Source organism: Carex rostrata, chromosome 7 (genome assembly GCF_964058835.1).
Source record: "Carex rostrata chromosome 7, lpCarRost1.2, whole genome shotgun sequence".
Lineage (NCBI taxonomy): Eukaryota > Viridiplantae > Streptophyta > Magnoliopsida > Poales > Cyperaceae > Carex > Carex rostrata.
Genome location: NC_135924.1, coordinates 1,082,446 through 1,099,368, shown reverse-complemented (window position 1 = coordinate 1,099,368; position 16,923 = coordinate 1,082,446). Strand labels below are relative to the sequence as shown.

At 36.7% G+C, this 16,923-nt stretch overlaps 2 protein-coding genes across 3 annotated transcripts; one reads left to right on the top strand and one right to left on the bottom strand.

Annotated features, from left to right (window-relative positions):
• Window positions 1-6,265: 6,265 nt before the first annotated feature.
• LOC144557272 (glycosyltransferase BC10-like) lies at window positions 6,266-9,003 on the top strand. The gene is made up of 2 exons (XM_078305824.1): window positions 6,266-7,614; window positions 8,762-9,003. Exon 1 carries the CDS (start codon window positions 6,454-6,456, stop codon window positions 7,555-7,557), a length of 1,104 nt encoding a protein of 367 aa, XP_078161950.1. The 5' UTR covers window positions 6,266-6,453; the 3' UTR covers window positions 7,558-7,614; window positions 8,762-9,003.
• A 3,218-nt stretch (window positions 9,004-12,221) lies between these two features.
• Window positions 12,222-16,534, bottom strand: LOC144556695 (putative E3 ubiquitin ligase SUD1). 2 transcript variants are annotated; one of them, XM_078305090.1, is made up of 8 exons: window positions 16,213-16,534; window positions 15,186-16,124; window positions 14,863-15,080; window positions 14,502-14,750; window positions 13,775-13,932; window positions 13,239-13,402; window positions 12,883-13,029; window positions 12,222-12,771 (listed from the first exon to the last, which is right to left on the bottom strand). In XM_078305090.1, the coding sequence occupies exons 1-8, from the start codon at window positions 16,459-16,461 to the stop codon at window positions 12,379-12,381; spliced, it is 2,517 nt and encodes an 838-aa protein (XP_078161216.1). In that variant the 5' UTR covers window positions 16,462-16,534; the 3' UTR covers window positions 12,222-12,378. The 2 variants fall into 2 exon arrangements, with proteins under 2 accessions (XP_078161216.1, XP_078161217.1); XM_078305091.1 differs by having other exon boundaries at window positions 13,775-13,929.
• Between the last annotated feature and the right edge of the window lie 389 nt (window positions 16,535-16,923).

The window sequence follows — 16,923 nt, the reverse complement described above, 5'->3', positions numbered from 1 at the left end:
TCCTGTTTTTCTAATTAACTGTACTTGCAGCACCGCGCACACTTGGCCCAAAGTCGACTGGAGTCAGCATTTCAGCAACGAGTATGACTGGGCTCGACATCCGGACCAGCACTTATGGAGTCCGCCATCTCTTGAGTCGTTGGGTGCTGGTCCCGGGGATTTGAGATATGACGTCTGGTACCAGAGATGGGGCATGTCGTCAGTCTACCTCACAGGCCATTACGGGGACAACCTTCGACGTAGACTGATGGATTCATCTAGGAATTACATGCCTTGGGGTCCGATCAATGCTCGCGCGGTAAGTATAAAAGCTGTGGTGTCGTTGAATGTGGCAACCGGATGCTTATTCCCCCGACCTCTAATCGGGAATTTTTCTGCCCTGGACAACCCTGGTACATTTGCATCACCATCTGATAAGTCATCAGCTTCCCAAACCCCTTGGTATTCATCCCCCGTTTCCATTTCCCTTTCTGGTACGGCATCAATAGCATCTACATCAATATCAATATCAGTTCGATTAACCGGTACCGGTCCTGACTCTGGCATAGTTGGAAATCTAGGGATTATGGGTGTATGTCTCGGTGGTGGTGGTAACTCTTCAGTATTTTCTGGGGAGTTGTGGTACCCCTGGTTGTCATAAGGAGAGTGTTGGTGGTACCCCTGGTTGTCATAAGGGGAATGTTGGTGGTACCCCTGGTTGTCATAAGGGGAGTGATGATGGTACTCCTGGTTGTCATAATGGGAGTGCTGGTGGTACACCTGGTTGTCATAAGGGGAGTGCTGGTGGTACACCTGGTTGTCATAAGGGGAGTGCTGGTGGTACCCCTGGTTGTCATAACCTAAAGGTCCAGCCCCAGCCGCACTTGAAGGTCCAGCCCTAGTCCGGGGAACCCTCTTTGAATATATGTCCATTACCGGGACCCCACTTGCCGCAAATTGAGTGTATACAACTCTCCACAAATTTGCATCTGTTATTGGAAACTTCACAAAGTAAGGTCTACCCCCCCACGTGAGTTGTCAATCCGTGTAGCCAATTCTATTTCATACCTGTTGGGGTTTACAGCAGTCTTTTCGTATATTAGCTGCTTCAGTTCCTCAAATGTGGTATTTTCATTAATCTCGAAGCCAGATGCGACCTCTTTCGTGTAATGCACGCCATCTTCACCTCTTTGTAGCTTGCCGCCCACATGCAGTGCAACTAACATCTTTTTTTTAACAAACTACATTTAAAAAATAATTTTATGAATATTAAAGTAATTATTCATAAATTAAAACGGGTACAATAATCTAATTACAAAATAATTAAAAAAAACTGCTACTTTTGCTACAGTAATTGTAATAGTTAAAGTAATGTACATTAGCAACAGTTACCGTAATAACTAATTTAGTAATACAACAATTACAGTTACAGTAAATGAAACAGAAAATAATTAAAAAAAAATACTTGTTACAGTAAAATTCTTCTTCAATCGTCAAATAAATCGCCTTCAATCGCTAAATGAATCGGCTTCTCTCAAATAGTAAAATGACAGGCTTACACTTAATGATGGAATGATGAGAGAGAAAAATAGACGTAGAATGACGGGAGAGAAGAATAAAAAATGGAGCTGAGAAGAACTCCAATTTATATATTATATATATTGGTGGATCACCAATTATTTAATATACTGTTGGATCACGGATTCGAATGGAGCTCAGAAAAACTCCAATTTATATATTATATATATTGGTGACACCAATTATTTAATATACTGTTGGATCACGCGTTCGAATATTTTAATATTTTAATTACGGTTAGGAATTTAATATTATTAAAAAAATATTGATTGAGCGGTTTCGTTTTTGTTTTTAATGTGTCACTGATTGAATATTATAATATATATGGACCGCCCGCCTAGTTTGGTATTGTTAATGTCACGGGTAAAGTTTAAAGAGTTTAAAGAATTTAAAATAATAATTTAATATTTTTAAATTTAAATCAGAATTTAATATTATTTTAATCCGGAATATTTTATATTTAATGGACCGCCCATAGCGGTTTGGTTTGCGTATGGACCGCCCATTATTTGGGCGGTTTGGTTTGAGCATGGACCGCCCATTACTGGGGCGGTTTGGTGTTGAGCATGGCCCGCCCCGCTTCCAAGCGGTTGGGGCATAAATAAAAAAAAATTAAATCGATGGCATTCTTAAAATTTTCTATTTTTTTTTGGGTATTAATAAAAATGGCCGTTTTTTCTCAAAACCAAACTAATGGTGTTTCTTCTATTAGAATAATTAATATTGATTCTATTTAAAAAACAAATCCGTATCGCAAATACTTTGCATTTTAAAAATGGGTGGGGTTTTTGTCCAAATGGCTTTGGACAAAGTCTCATCTAAAGTCTAATTTAAACTTTCCAATTTGTATCAAATTCATATAAATATTTAGATTCAATAAGCCATTTAAATTTATTAAGTTTTAAATATTTTTACACGAATCTCAATGCAAATTAGACGTTTAATCTTGACTTTGAATGAGGCTTTGTCCAAAGCCCTTTGGACAAAACCCAATCCCTTTAAAAAATCATCCAATTGATAGCCTCTATCAGATTTAAAAAAAAAAAATAACAAATCATCTATTTCTTCAAATTTGTCTTTTTAAAACAATTTTTCTACCTCCTCCCAACGTCAAAATTAATTCTCTAAAACAACATATTCTAAGCGGATTACCTCATTAAGCGCAGCAACAATAGATAATTTTTTTTTTTAAATCCTTCGTGAAGAAATCAAATTCTCAATCTTTTAAATAATCAAAGATTTTAGATTTTTTTTTTAACCAAATGTGTTACCTCCTTTTCACAATAATAGATAAATTTTATCATGAAATAAGCATGTTAAGGAACTTTAATGATTAATTGATTTTGATATTTGTAGTGTAAAATTATTTAGTATTGAGGAGAAATTATTTATAGTATTAAATTGAGACCTGATAATTTCTCCAAACAAATCTTTCGCTGAGTCTCTTAAGTCCTCCAATCTTTTAGAATGTCGGCATCTTTAAAGCTTTGTTTATGAACATTTAAAATATTTCTCCATACTCTTTAAATCTTTGTTTATAGGCCTTAGATCTCAAAATCTAAGTAGTTTTTAAATCCTAACTATTTTTTGTATTCATACAAAAAAAGAAAATATTTCTTTCACCCACTCTGTTTTTTTCCTAGGATTATTCTAATTAATTTTTTCGATGATCTTGTGACAGTAAAAAAAGAAAAGATTACTTTTATCCACTCTGTTTTTTTTTCCTCTGATTATTCTAATTGATTTTCCTGATGATCTGTGACGGATTTTTCAAATTTAAAAATATGATCATTTTCTACTCGATTTTATCTCTCAAATGAGATCCATGAAGAATAAATTTCGAATTATATTTGTGTTGTTTTTTTTTACCACTTTTGATTCTCAAGCCTTTACATTTTTTTTTACAACTTTTTAAAGTACGATCAAGCATTTAAACCTTTGTCTACAACTCTTTCAAGTAATTATGCTGAACATTTAAATTTTATATGTAACTTATAAAAAAAAATTTACATTAAAAGTCGGTAAGCACTTTAAATTTTATTGTCCAAGCCATTAAACCTCTGTGTACGACCCTTTAAAGTACTAATGTCAAGTATTTAAACCTTTTGTCTATTTGTACTACGAAACTTGTAGCAATGAGGCAAACTCGGATCTAGATCTAGTTTCTTCCTCATTTCCTCCAACATTTCTTGTTGCATCCCCCTTCAGACATCGGAGGTGGAGAGGAGCGTAGAGAGGTGAGTGGATAGAAGGGCAGAGAAGAGGGAGGGCAGAGGTAGAGAGAAGTATGGAGAGGAGGCAGAAAGTGGGGGGGGGGGGGGGGGGGGGGATTGAAAATTGAAAAGTCAGTTGAACTAGTTGTAGACGGTTAAACTAGTTGAGGGGTTGAGGCAGAGATAGTTTTTACCAAACCCAGTTGGTCCATGGGTCCCCCTGGTCTACGGGTTGGCACGGTTGGGTGTAATTTGGAATGGTTGGCCCAAACCCGTGCCAAGGACCATGGTCCAGACCCACACGGGTTGGTATGGTCCATGGTTCGGTCCGTTCGTGTTTGGCCAGTCCATTTTTTTATCAATTGGTTAAAAAAACTGGTGGTTTGGCACCTATCCGGTTTGGGTTTGGTTTGGTTTATCACGGTTTAGGCATGAATTATCATGGTTTATGCACGGCTCGATCCGGGTTATCAAGGGTCACAAGTTATCACAGTTTAAGCACGGGTTATCACGGTCCGGTTCGGTTTATCACAGTTTAGGCACGGTTTGGTCCGAATTTAGTCCGGTTAAGGCTCGGTCTGGTCCATGGGATTAGAACCGCCCATGTTAGTTCAGATATAGTGGAGAAAATCCATCAAAAATCGTGTTAAGACCCTCTTTATTATCGGTCCGAGCCAATTTGAGTTTTGACCACGATTCGAATTAGTACGAATCGGTTCCACGGGTGGCCAGATCAAGTCCTGGACCCGTTTTTTTCTCAAAACACTAGTCAAAGATGATAATTTGAGAATAGATAGAAACATTGTTGTATTTTAAAATGTTGCCGATAAAAAAAATAATAATAATACCTGAATGCTCGGTAGATTGTTGACTTAAATGCATTCAGCTAAATCGCTGGAGGAGAAACGACAGACAGCGGGTGCAGTTGTAATGTACACACGCTTCATCACAATCGGATCTTTCACCACGTGTCTGTGTGTCTGTGCACTCTATCATGAGTCCGCATCATCCGCATTAACTCAAAAAAGAGCATCTCCATCTCGTTGATCTGATTTTAAATGGATCAATCTGATCACAGTTTGTAATTTAGAATTCTTTAATATTAATATGAATCTAATTAGCACGGATTTAAAACGAATTAGACGGTTCAGATTCATTAATTCAAAAGATTATTTTTTGAGTTAATGCAGAGGATACGAATTCCTTACTCTCTTGAGTCTCATGGATCCAAATATTATACATTTAGATTCTGTTTAGGGGACAGAGGAGAAAGGAAATGAAATTATAAAATTTTTGAACTGATTTTTACTATGAACAGTAAAATGTTTACTGCAGCCGAACAGAACCTTATCGGGTCGGATCTCTAACCCCACAATGCGATGGGATGGGATTGGGAAACAGAGTTTCGTCGTCAGTAACGGATGAATATTTTATTTGCGTAAAATTAACTACAAAAATATTTTAAATGATAAGGTATCAAATTTGGATCACCTTTTTTGCAGGTGTCAATTTTATATTAGTGTCAAGTATAAATTATTCACAAAAGTAAGCGTCTTTTATAAATTTGGTCAAAATTTTGTAGGTTTTAACCACTAAAAAAAGGTTTAACACATTGCATACACATTACACACCAATTTGAATTGTCGGTTGGTATTATTCTATTAAAAACAAGTATTGTGCCGTGAGAAGAGGGAGAAAGATTAAATATAGAATAAAATGCATGCATGCTTCTCACTTCTCTCCAATAACATGCAATTATTAGCCAAATCTTTAAAGTGCTTAATTTATGATAAATATTATAGAATGTGAAAGTCGTAGAATAGAAAAAAAAAGGCAAAATATTACCACATGATAAAAATAGTGCACCAAACCTGTCGGCAATTCAACAAATGGATATTGTACCAGTTGTTGAACCATACAATTGTTTTTTTCTTATTAAATTATCTACATCATCATACAATTATATATATATATATATACACCACAATGATAGTAATGTCTTACTGAAAGAAAAAAGCAAACTATTTTTAAATTTTCCGCAATTTCATACGAATCTTATGAAAAACAAAGTTATCTGAATAAAAAAAAATACATGAAATTGTAGAGTGGGTCTCCTTCCTAAACTCGTCTGCAATTAAAAAAAAATGAAAAAGGAAACAGGTAGGTCCCACCTCACAACCCGCACTGAAAGTCTGAAACAACACAATTACACAACACAACACACGGTCAGGTCACCGGACACGTATCCTCTGCATTAACTCAAAAGATTTCGACCGTCTGATTTTAATAGAAACTAATCTGACCGTCCGATTTTATCACAGGAGGTCTTTAATATTAGTGCGGATCTAGTCTGCACGATTTTGAAAGGGAATCCCATGGTCTAGATGCATTAACTCAAAAGATTCCATTCTGAGTTAATGCAGAGGATACGAGTTCTCACCTCACCACCAACGCATCCTTCTCCTCTTCTCTCCTGGATCTCTCTCCTCTTCTCTTTTCTTGTCTTCCCTTCTCTAATAACACAGCACAGCACAGCAACCACAGCATCAAAAGAAACCCCCCAATTCCCAAACCCACCGACACGCGGCCCCCAATTCCTAAACCCTCGAATTTGTTTGATGCATGCATTTCAATTTCCAATTCCGATTTCAATTTAGTTGAGATTGAGATTGAGATTGAGATAATGATGCCATCTTCTTCTTCTTCTTCGTCGTCGTCGTCGTCGTCGTCGTCGTATTTCTCCACCACCTCCTCCGCATTCCTTCTTTCTCTTCTTCTCCTCCTCTCTGTTCCTTTGCTTTTCTTTCTTGCTCCCCGTCTCCTTCCTCCCAAAACCCTTCCTTCCATCCCTGCTTCCGATGAAACCTCCGACCTTGCTCTCTTTCGTCGTGCTATCCTTGCTTCTAACTCTTCCTCTTCCTCTGCTACCTCTCTCCGCCTTCCTCACCGTCGTACACCCAAGATCGCCTTTCTTTTTCTTACCAATACCCCTCTACACTTTGCTCCTCTTTGGGAACAATTCTTCCACAATCGTTCTCATCTCTTTAATGTCTACATCCATGCTGATCCTTCCATTAAATCCCCTCTTCATCCTTCCTTCTCTTCCCCTTCCTTTGTTGGTCGTTTCATCCCTTCCAAACCTACTCAGCGTGCTTCTCCTACCCTGATCTCTGCTGCTCGACGCCTCCTTGCTTTTGCTCTGCTTGATGATCCATCCAATGCTTACTTTACCATCATTTCACAAACCTGTATCCCACTCCACTCTTTCGATTTTATGTATCGATCCCTGCTCTCCCGGCCTAGACGCAGTTACATCGAGATCGTTGCTGATGATCCCGGTCTCTATACACGATACATTGCCAGGGGTGACGATGCCATGCTTCCTGAGGTTCCTTTTGAGAGATTCCGTGTTGGGTCACAGTTCTTTGCACTGACACGAAAACATGCTGTCATGGTTGTCAGAGATCGGAGGCTTTGGAAGAAGTTTCGGATGCCGTGCCTGAGGAAAATGCGTGACAGTTGTTACCCTGAGGAACACTACTTCCCCACACTGTTGGATATGCAGGATCCAAATGGGTGTAGCGGATATACCCTGACCCGGGTTAATTGGACAGATAGTGTCGAGGGACACCCACACATGTACAAGCCTGACGAGGTGAAGCCGGAGCTCATCTGGGAACTGAGGAGATCCAATTCAACTTATTCCTACCTCTTTGCCAGGAAATTCGCGCCAGAATGCATCGACCCATTAATGCAGATTGCCAATTCGGTTATTTTGAAGGATTAGGTTAACACGTCAGGTCGAGTGTACAGTATTGTGCTTTTATGCGGACGAACAGTGAAGGTATGAACACTTCATTTTTGGATATTGTTTCTATTGGTTACTGTTATGCCAGTGCCTAATCTTTACCAGTTCAGTGCCAGTGTGATTGCTTTCAATATGATAAGCACAGATAGATTCAATATGTGCTAAAGAAAACTTTTTCAAGTATAACAGAAGTGGCTTAATTTCTGTTTGTCTAACTAAAAGTCATTGCTTTTGAAAAGAAAAAAACCAATAGTTGTTACTTAAAACTGTCTACTTCACTTTGTCTGGTTTTACTTTCATATGAAAAATCCAATTGTTGTTGCTTCAAAACTGTGTATTTCACTTTGTCCTATTTCTCTTCCAAAAATTGGGTTGTGAAGATAAATGAGTGGTGTTTTATCTTTGTGTCAGTGGCTGAATTTTTTTGTAAATTTGAGTGATCATGTTGTAACTAATTGCCAAGTTTCATGAGAGCATTACTGAGGTGTAAGTGATGTTACATGACAACTATTATTATTATTATTATTATTATTATTATTATTATTATTTTGAGAGTATGGACCATCTTATCTATGGAAGTCAAAATTCATTTATGTTTGACTTTTTTTTTTTCACTTTTTGTTTGGGGACAAGGGTCAAATTAATCATGGAATTAGCCCATTTTTTTTTTATTGTGCTTACTAATGCCGCTTTATTGGTCATATGGGTGTATTAATCCCCATTCAACCTTATGCCTATGCAATCTTTAAGTTTCTTCCAAGTTATACTAATAAAATTCTAGGCAAGGAAAAGCAGAGAGAGAGAGAGAGAGAGATGAAAATAATAAGAATTTTTTTTCTCAAAGTGGAATGTTGAAGGAGATAGATGGTTTTAAATGGAAAGTCCTTATTGGGGCGAGATGTTTATCAATTTCGAAATGAAGCATTTGAGTTGCAGCCTTGCAGAACCTTAAATTTTATTTGCATATGCTGCAAAACGAGACATCTCTTATCCTCGGATAAACATTTGAACCCCTATACACATTCAGTTCCTTCTTTGTCAGAAATGTTGTCCAAACAGCCTCCTTTTCTGTAGGGTTATTTATGCAATAGTTACCATCATCAAATCACAAACACTTTGTGTGTCAAAGTTGAAATCTTTAGCTGTTTTCTAGGACTCATTTTTCCATTTTCTTATTTTGCAGGTCTTTGTTGTGAAGAATTAGCGCAAGCTATGTCTTTCTCTATCTACTTTTTCCTTTTTGTGAGTTTGAAAGGAAGCAAAGATGGTAAAATTGTCCGTTTAATGTAATTCGGCGTTCCTTTTTTTTTTTTTTTTTTTGCCAAGGTAGTAGTTGTTGTTTTTAGAGTTCAATATAAAATGATCATCCTGTGTATTACATGGAATTAAATCTATTCAATACATAAAAGTGATGGTTTGTAGTTATTTTATAGATTGTTAGTTCAATGTCTTTTTGCATAGTAGACCTAATTATTTGACCATATATGTGAAATTCCCCTTATTTTACTTGTTGCAATGAACATTACCATATTTTTGTAGGTCTATTTGCAAATAACACCTTAAAATGAAAATTCAGTCAAAGGAAAGTCAAACTTTACCTAACTGTTGTCATGCTAGAGAAACAAAATCAGTTCATGATTAGCTCTTAAAACCTTTAGGACTTGACATCTAAAACAGCTCTTATAACTTTGGTTTGAGTCCAATTTTAGTTTTAGTGAAAGTATTTATCACAGTAAGGACATGATTGTCATATATTCGATTATTCCATAGTGAGGTGTTGTTTTGCTATCATAAAAAAATAGTTGGGTGTTATACACAGATGTAATTGGTGTTAAGATTCTATTTGCAAATAAATTACAATATTTTATGTTACCCTTAATTTTATCTTAGTTTCTTTTCTAATTTAGTTGCTCGGATTCAGGTTAATTTGGCTGAGAGGTTGAAATTTTGAGGTGGTTCAGGTAGTTAGGTTAGGTATCAGGTCTAATTCTTCTATTGTAGGTCTGTGGTAGTATTCTCAAGAAAATAGCAGTGTGTACGGGTTTTGGGTTGGTATAGGTAGGTCCCGGTTGAGTTGGGATTTTGAGTGTGACTCTCAGTCTGTTGTTGTCTTGACATGGTTCATTCAGGCAGTTGTTGGTTGTCTATCAGTTTCTTGTTGGTTTGACTGGTTTATACTTATACTGTCACTAGGTCCGGTACGAATTGGTACAGTAAATCAATGAAATTCATGGCCCCATGCAGGTTCATAGTTGTAGTTTTTGGTCTTCATTGTTATAATTACGCAGGGCCCACTTGTCATAAACTCAGTTGCATGGAGTGATATTGATTTTAGTGGCTTGATACCTGGTTGTTTTTTTAACTGACGAGTGAATCAGTTTTTGGAATAGATGTGAGTTGACAGAATTTTAGTCTGTCTATATCTTAGATCTATAAAAAATAATGAAAGTTATAATTTTTTGTGATATATTATTCCTTAATTCAGCATCAAGTTTTGTGAGGCGACTTTTTCTTATTTTAACAACCATGTACTTTATTCCAACTACCATTTTAATGACCCGAATGAGTAAATTGGAATTAATTTGAAAATGATCTATTCTTATCAAATTTTGAATGGTTCAAGTTAACAAAGTTAATCTTTATGCAGAGAAAAAGCAGTAGAGGTAAATCTTTTATGAATTGTTTGACTTTATACTAATAAATAAATAATAATTATAAAGCTCGTGGTTGCTCTAATCTCGACCAACATGATATATTTCTAGATCATGCTTTTGCAATATAATCTGTTAAAATAATGCATCTGGCAACAACTTCGACCTAGGACCAAAAAAAATACATTTGGGTCGCTTTAATGCGCAAAATGGGAGGTTGGAGACCATGTTATTTTATCTTTTTGGCAGCTTTCCCTTTCATTCTTCTTTTTATTCTGAAGTTTGAACTGTGCCTTTTTCTACTAGAAATATTTCCTACCAGATATCAAATTGAAAAGCCTAATCTTTGGCATATCTTTATACAAACGCCATCTTTACTTTTTCTCTGAGGAAAATGTAGTGGATGTTACCTTTGCTTGTGCCTGAAGCTTAGTAGTTTTAGCTCTTTGCTTCCTTTCTTTTTCTGTTTTTTTTTTCCCCTCAAATCTGAGATAATTTTATATGCACCCACTAAGAGATTGCTGACATGTCAGTATCCCCTTCGAGTTGAGAAAGAATAGAATAACTTGCGATCACATGCAAATTGACACCGGATATGATAACAGTAAACTATCATTATGTACAGCTTAATACAAAAACTATAGTAATTTCTAATGAAATAACATCTAATATGTCAAACTTCATGCCAATGGTCTCACAGTAAATCACATTATTAATAGCTGTTGTTACTGCCAAAAGATAATTATTATTAACCGGAAAGAACTGGTAATGGTACTGTCAAACTATGTATTTTGCAACTTGCAAGTGATAAAAAATTAAGCATGCAAGCATGATTCAGTGATGCTGTTGCTGCTGGTCATATAGATATGGAAGCTGATCAGGTAAAAAATGATGAAACATTCAAACAATGTACATAACAGATGCAATTCGCAAAGGAATAAATTAAGTATAACAGCATTTCCACAGGTACTAGACATAAAAGGAAAAACAGTTTCTTGGATACTGGCACCACAAAATGCAAGAAAGAAAAACATCCATTGAAAGATAGATCAGCAATTTACAAAGGATATTTCGCTCGATGCTAGAACAATATTCATTTTGTTTCTTCATGGAAACATGAAGACGTTCAACTGAAGATAAATACTAAAAATACAACCAGGTTTTATTTCTTCTGGTACGGGCTGCTAAAGGGCAACTTTTTCGCAACAGTATCTATGTCAAATCATAAAATTGTGAATTCGTTTTATACAAAAGGTGAAAAGATGAACAGTACACAGTAGTAAGTACTAACAGTAAAACAAACTGGAAATGTTTTATGAGAAGGGTTCAAATGCCTTCATTTTTTATGTCTCCATCATGTCTTTATTTTTAAAAACTTTAATAACTCAAAATTTAAATCTTAAAATTCAAAATAAAACCATTGGATATGAACTATATCATTTTATCTATGCACATGTAAAAAATTATGGCATTTCAACTTTGTTTTGATTGTCATCTTGAGCTTGTAAAAATGTATACAAATGTGGATAATTTCTAGACGTTGATTTTTCAACTTATTGATTCATATAAAAGCAAAATCAAAATGTGATATTTTTTTATGAGCACATAGAGAAAATAACATAGATCACATCTAACAGTTTTATTTTGACGTTTTAGTTTTAAATTTTGAGTTATTTAAGTTTTTAAAAATGGAGGCATAATGGAGGCATAAAAAATGGAGGCATTTGAACCCTCCTCATGTTTTATTGTTTTATTGTTGACATTAATGTATTTTTACCTTTAAAAAAAATGCATTAACGTGTTATCAAATATTTGGACATTAATGTATTACTTTACGAAAGGAACAATGGTGCAGTCGTACAGAGCAGATCAAAGCAATTCATAGAAGAAATTGGGACCTTGATGCATTCCATTTTCTTCATTAATGAAAAGTAGGTCCAGGTCAAGTTGACGGTGGTGGGTTTGTCTCCATGAACAATTTTTCACCAAAACTTGCACAAGTATCTAATCTATCTATTTATGACACTAATCTCGATTCTTTTTTACAAAAACGACAACCTATGCCTTCATAATACCTCTAGTAGAAAAAAAAAAAAAAATACAACCCCATTATATACAAATACAAGATAGAAGCTCTTCATTCATTCAATCATTCTTCTAATTGAGTAGTAGCATCCTCCTGTTGAAAGTTGCACAATGTGGTACCAATGAGGTAGCGCTCATCCTTTATACGATCATGCAAACTAGCGAGGTACATGTAAAGCCTCTTGAAAATGTAGCAGAGAAGGGAGAGCAGGAGATAAGCAAGCCATGCAAAGTGATAGACACTAGAGTTGGTTCTCACGGAGTAACCCAACAAAGGAAAAACACCCTTTGCAAAAATGTAAGGAACACACAGCCACGTCAGTAGTTTGCATACAATCGGGCATAGAATCTCACGTACCACCCACAAAGCTCTTAAGCGTGAGAAACCATCTGCTTTTACTCTTTCAAACTTAGCACGCCACTCGACAGAATTTGTGTCTCGCACACCCGACATCACCTGAAATTAATATTAGTATACACATGCACTTAGGTTATCATTAATGACTATCAGGCTGAGCACACAGAGAGACTACAGTAAGATTCTATGATTGGAAGTGAAATCACTTACCAATCTGATCCATGCAGAGAGAAGTATACACCCCGAGACCCATATATGATGGAAATAAAAAACTGGCCTTTCGTCTACGCTCACATCAAGAGGCATCTCTATCATCAAGTTAGCTAGAAGCCCCAATTGCAGAGGAATGAATAATACCTGACAAACAATAACTGCTTATTATTACCAGAGATATGCAAAGTGGAGTTGCCATGTAAACATTAATAAATGACCAGTTAACATATCAGACATGCTGAGAATGATAGATAATTTTTCAAATAAAAAAAAAAATTCTAAGGAACCTTTACCAGTCTGGTTACTGATTGATTAATCACAACTTTTTGTCTTAATTATTGAGAGAATTTTACCGAAATAGAGAGAATGGCAAAGCACTTTAGCCCAATCATGCACCACTTGCCAGCTAGCTGAACAACAGACAGTATCCTTCTAGTTCCAACAAAATTGATGAATGATCTCACTGCTACTATGCCATCCGAGATTATATAGCATCCAATAAGAAAATTTATCTCATCTACAAAGAATCATTGATGGAAGGTAAATATGCAGTTTATTTGTTAAATAGTTTTTTAAACTTTGGCTTTTAATATTGCTTGTGCTTATTTGAAAGTTAATTTACAAATCTGTTTCCAAAATAGCAGTTGTTTGTTATATTGTCTTCTTCTATTGAAAAGGTGGTTTAGTTTCCAGAGAAAGTGGTTCTATTCTGGTTAATACCAGTAAGTATCAGCTAAGCAGTCCGGTTTGCCTGACCTATACAAACACAGTTAAACCCAAGTTCTTTACAATTATCCTATAGATTTATGAGGAGACTAAAGAACTAAAAATATTATACTGCTCTCTGCAGAATCAAATGCAACTTTTACTATGTGGTTGGATAAATTACCATTAGTTCCAATGCTGAAAGTTGTGATCCACATTATAAGGCTGAAAACTGCTCGGCCAAGAGATGTAGGAACTATTATCATGCCTGAAGTGAGAAGCACCAGAGATAATGAACCCAGAATCAACAGCGCAGCAATTTTAACCACCAACTCAAGCCTGCTACAAATTTATTATATTACTTCTATTATCTTTACGGCTCTGTTATCTCTATTAGATCAAACATCATATGCCATAATTCATGCATGACAAAAAGTCTCAAAGATCATTAGACAAATTAGTCCCTACTATTTTTCAAAAGGGGTTTTAATAATAAACAGTCCACTCACAGAAACTGGAGATATCCATTTCTACAATTAATGTTTTCTTTTGAATTATAAATTGAAAATAAAAATGAAGGTCTTAAAGCATTTCTAACAGGGCACAGAACTAAGCTTCTATATCATAATAGTGTGATTAAACGTTCCAAAACCATAATTTAAATAAAGTTCAAAGGCATAATGCCATGTGTGACTTTGACAAAACATAAAAGGGCCATTTGCATATATTTTGAAGTAAATGAGGATAGAGAGGAGCGGAGGATAATTATAATACTTTGTAAGGGCTCCATGACATGTCCTGTGGTTGGTAGGCATTGTGCATATGCACAGCATTCTCTTTTGCACCAAATGCACAAATTTTCACTTGTCATACAGGTTGGAAACATATAAATAAACTTAAAAAACACATACTTTGAATCAACTTGATCATCCTGAGATTCTTTGACTTCGTCAATTCTGCTAGTAGAAGCATTGCCATTTGCATCTTCATTTATTGGTAGCAAGAAATCATCCAGGTGAAGGGCCTTGGCAACAAAAGAGAGCCAATGATGCAAGACAAACTTGAATGCTGAGTGAGGGTTGTAATGACGGGAGACGTAGCGGCTGCGTAACAGTCTCCCAAGAGTATTCCAGTGCAGACCACTTGGCGAATAGCAAAGGCTACGATTTGTAAATAATATATATATTAGGTCTTGACACTTAATGACCTTTAGTGATTGAATATATATTGTGTATTGTTGCAAGAAATGGGAAGAAAAGAAAAGAAACTTACATGAAATTCAATGGGAGGAAAGATGGTAGAGTATAGCTGACCAGCTTGAATGGTAAAAAGACAAGAACCACCGTCAAGGTCATAAAAACAGCAGTGTTTAGAAGGAGACGGTATGCATTATCGTGCAATGAGGCATCAGTAAATTCACGGATCGAAATTTGATTGATGTCTCTTGGTATTTGAAGAGAGTATAAAATTCCCTCTTGTAGTTGTAGTTCCTGTCAATAATAGAGGGTTGTTACAGTAATGAACAAACTTAAATGAAGTAATGAACAGACATAGATTCTGAGTGGAGGAAATTAAAATCTAGCTTGAAATCATACCTCATCAATAAGCAGGAGGAACTTTTTCATAACCACCAGAGAAATAATTCCACAACCCCAAAACACCAAGATTTTTAATGGAGGGAAATCCAACAAATGGTCGAGGCCCCCAAATTGCATTTGCACCATTTTCATGGTGCATATATCAAACCACCATCCCCACAAGCAAGGGAAACCACCGAACACAACCATAAAAATAAACCCTTGTCTAACCACCCTCACTACAAAACTCCTGCATGCACATAAACCTTTCTTAATACTGCTCCTGCTCAGACTAATATCCTTGGAAAATTGTCGAATCATGTAGAGTCCCACAATAGTGGCAACTGGGCCAAGAACAGATATGTATCCAACTGCAAGCACGCTCCAATCGCTTGCATGTCCGGTACCACCATTCATTAGGTAGAGAATTATCCTTCCCCATGAAAAAGGTACCAATACTGCAATAACCAGGAACACAGCAATACCTAGCTGCGCCTGAAATGCACGCTTGATCAATTTAATAGCAGATCCTCTCATCCCTACGATTTCAGCAAACGACTCATTCTCCTGAAATAGGGCCACACCACCCAGTAGTGGAATCCTGTTTGCACCTAACAACTGGAAACAGATGAATAGAGCAGAACCTACCAACATAGTGCAAAGAAAGATGAGTTGCCCCCATAGTATTTGGTCAATTATAGTGCTGTTGCTGTTACTGAGAAGCCATTGAACATCTCCTAATTCCCTGGGAGTCTTTATAAAAGCCATATCCCAGAAATGAGCTGCTATGAATGGCACAATTACAAACCACACAAAGAGAACAAGTGCCATACGGGTGGAAAACTTTGAAGCAGTCCATGTTTTTGAAGCAAACCAGGTGAGTTGTTCGGCAAGAGACAGTCTGGTAGGGGTTTTCTCAGCATATATCGGGGTAAACGAAAAACTATGCCTACAGACCTGTAATTCAGAAATGCACGAATGGATAAGCAGAAAGCGCCACAGAAAATCAAGAAAGATTAAAGAAGAAAAAATGAAAGTTGGTTACCTCGCATCGCCGAGAGCTGCTGTGCTTGATCCATTGGAGAAGACAGTTCTGGTGCACGAATTTAATGCTGCCACGGCATGCGCAAGGGTAATGGAGTGGATCTTCTGAGGTGGCCGCGCAGCGACAGATCCTGCACAGGTCTTCCTCTTCGTCATCGTCCGACACCGCCCCGGAGTGGATCGCCGTAAGAGAGTCAGCTACTTGCGGTGGCGGAGTATCGTCTGAGGCTGAGGAGGTGGCACTCGCCATGGGATAGGGATTTTCTCTCGACCGAAGAGAAGAGAAGAGAAGCGTGCTGTGTGAGGTGGCTTGCACACAAGAGGGAATTAATTCATCAATCGAGAGAAAGAGAGAGAGAAAAGAAGCCCGAAAGCCCAAAAAGGGTATCTATATTTTATTTAAGGTCGGTTACACACAACACAGCACAGGTACAGAGGTACACCATCAGATCAGATCGATGACTTTGGGTCCCACCTGTCAGTTAATGTAGATCTTATAAACCGGGTCTACGGTAGGCTTTTTTTAGGGCTGGGACCTGGCTAAATATCTATCTCCCGATATAGGAGTAGGTGCGATGGGCATTGGATCTATTTTAGATTCAATTAGCTCCAAAACCGTACGATTAGCATTAAGATCTGTCCGTATAAAAATAATACAGACACGCACAGATTTTAATACAGAGCACACAAATCTTGATGCAATCGGATGGTC

Bases quoted from the DNA above. Each gene is read 5' to 3' on its own strand.
- LOC144557272 (XM_078305824.1), top strand. From the start codon at position 6,454: ATGATGCCATCTTCTTCTTCTTCTTCGTCGTCGTCGTCGTCGTCGTCG.
- LOC144556695 (XM_078305090.1), bottom strand. From the start codon at position 16,461: ATGGCGAGTGCCACCTCCTCAGCCTCAGACGATACTCCGCCACCGCAA. The intron at 16,125-16,212 runs GTAACCAACTTT...TCTGAATTACAG, and splicing joins GCAGCTCTCGGCGATGCGAG to GTCTGTAGGCATAGTTTTTC. The intron at 15,081-15,185 runs GTATGATTTCAA...TATTATTGACAG, and splicing joins TCCTCCTGCTTATTGATGAG to GAACTACAACTACAAGAGGG.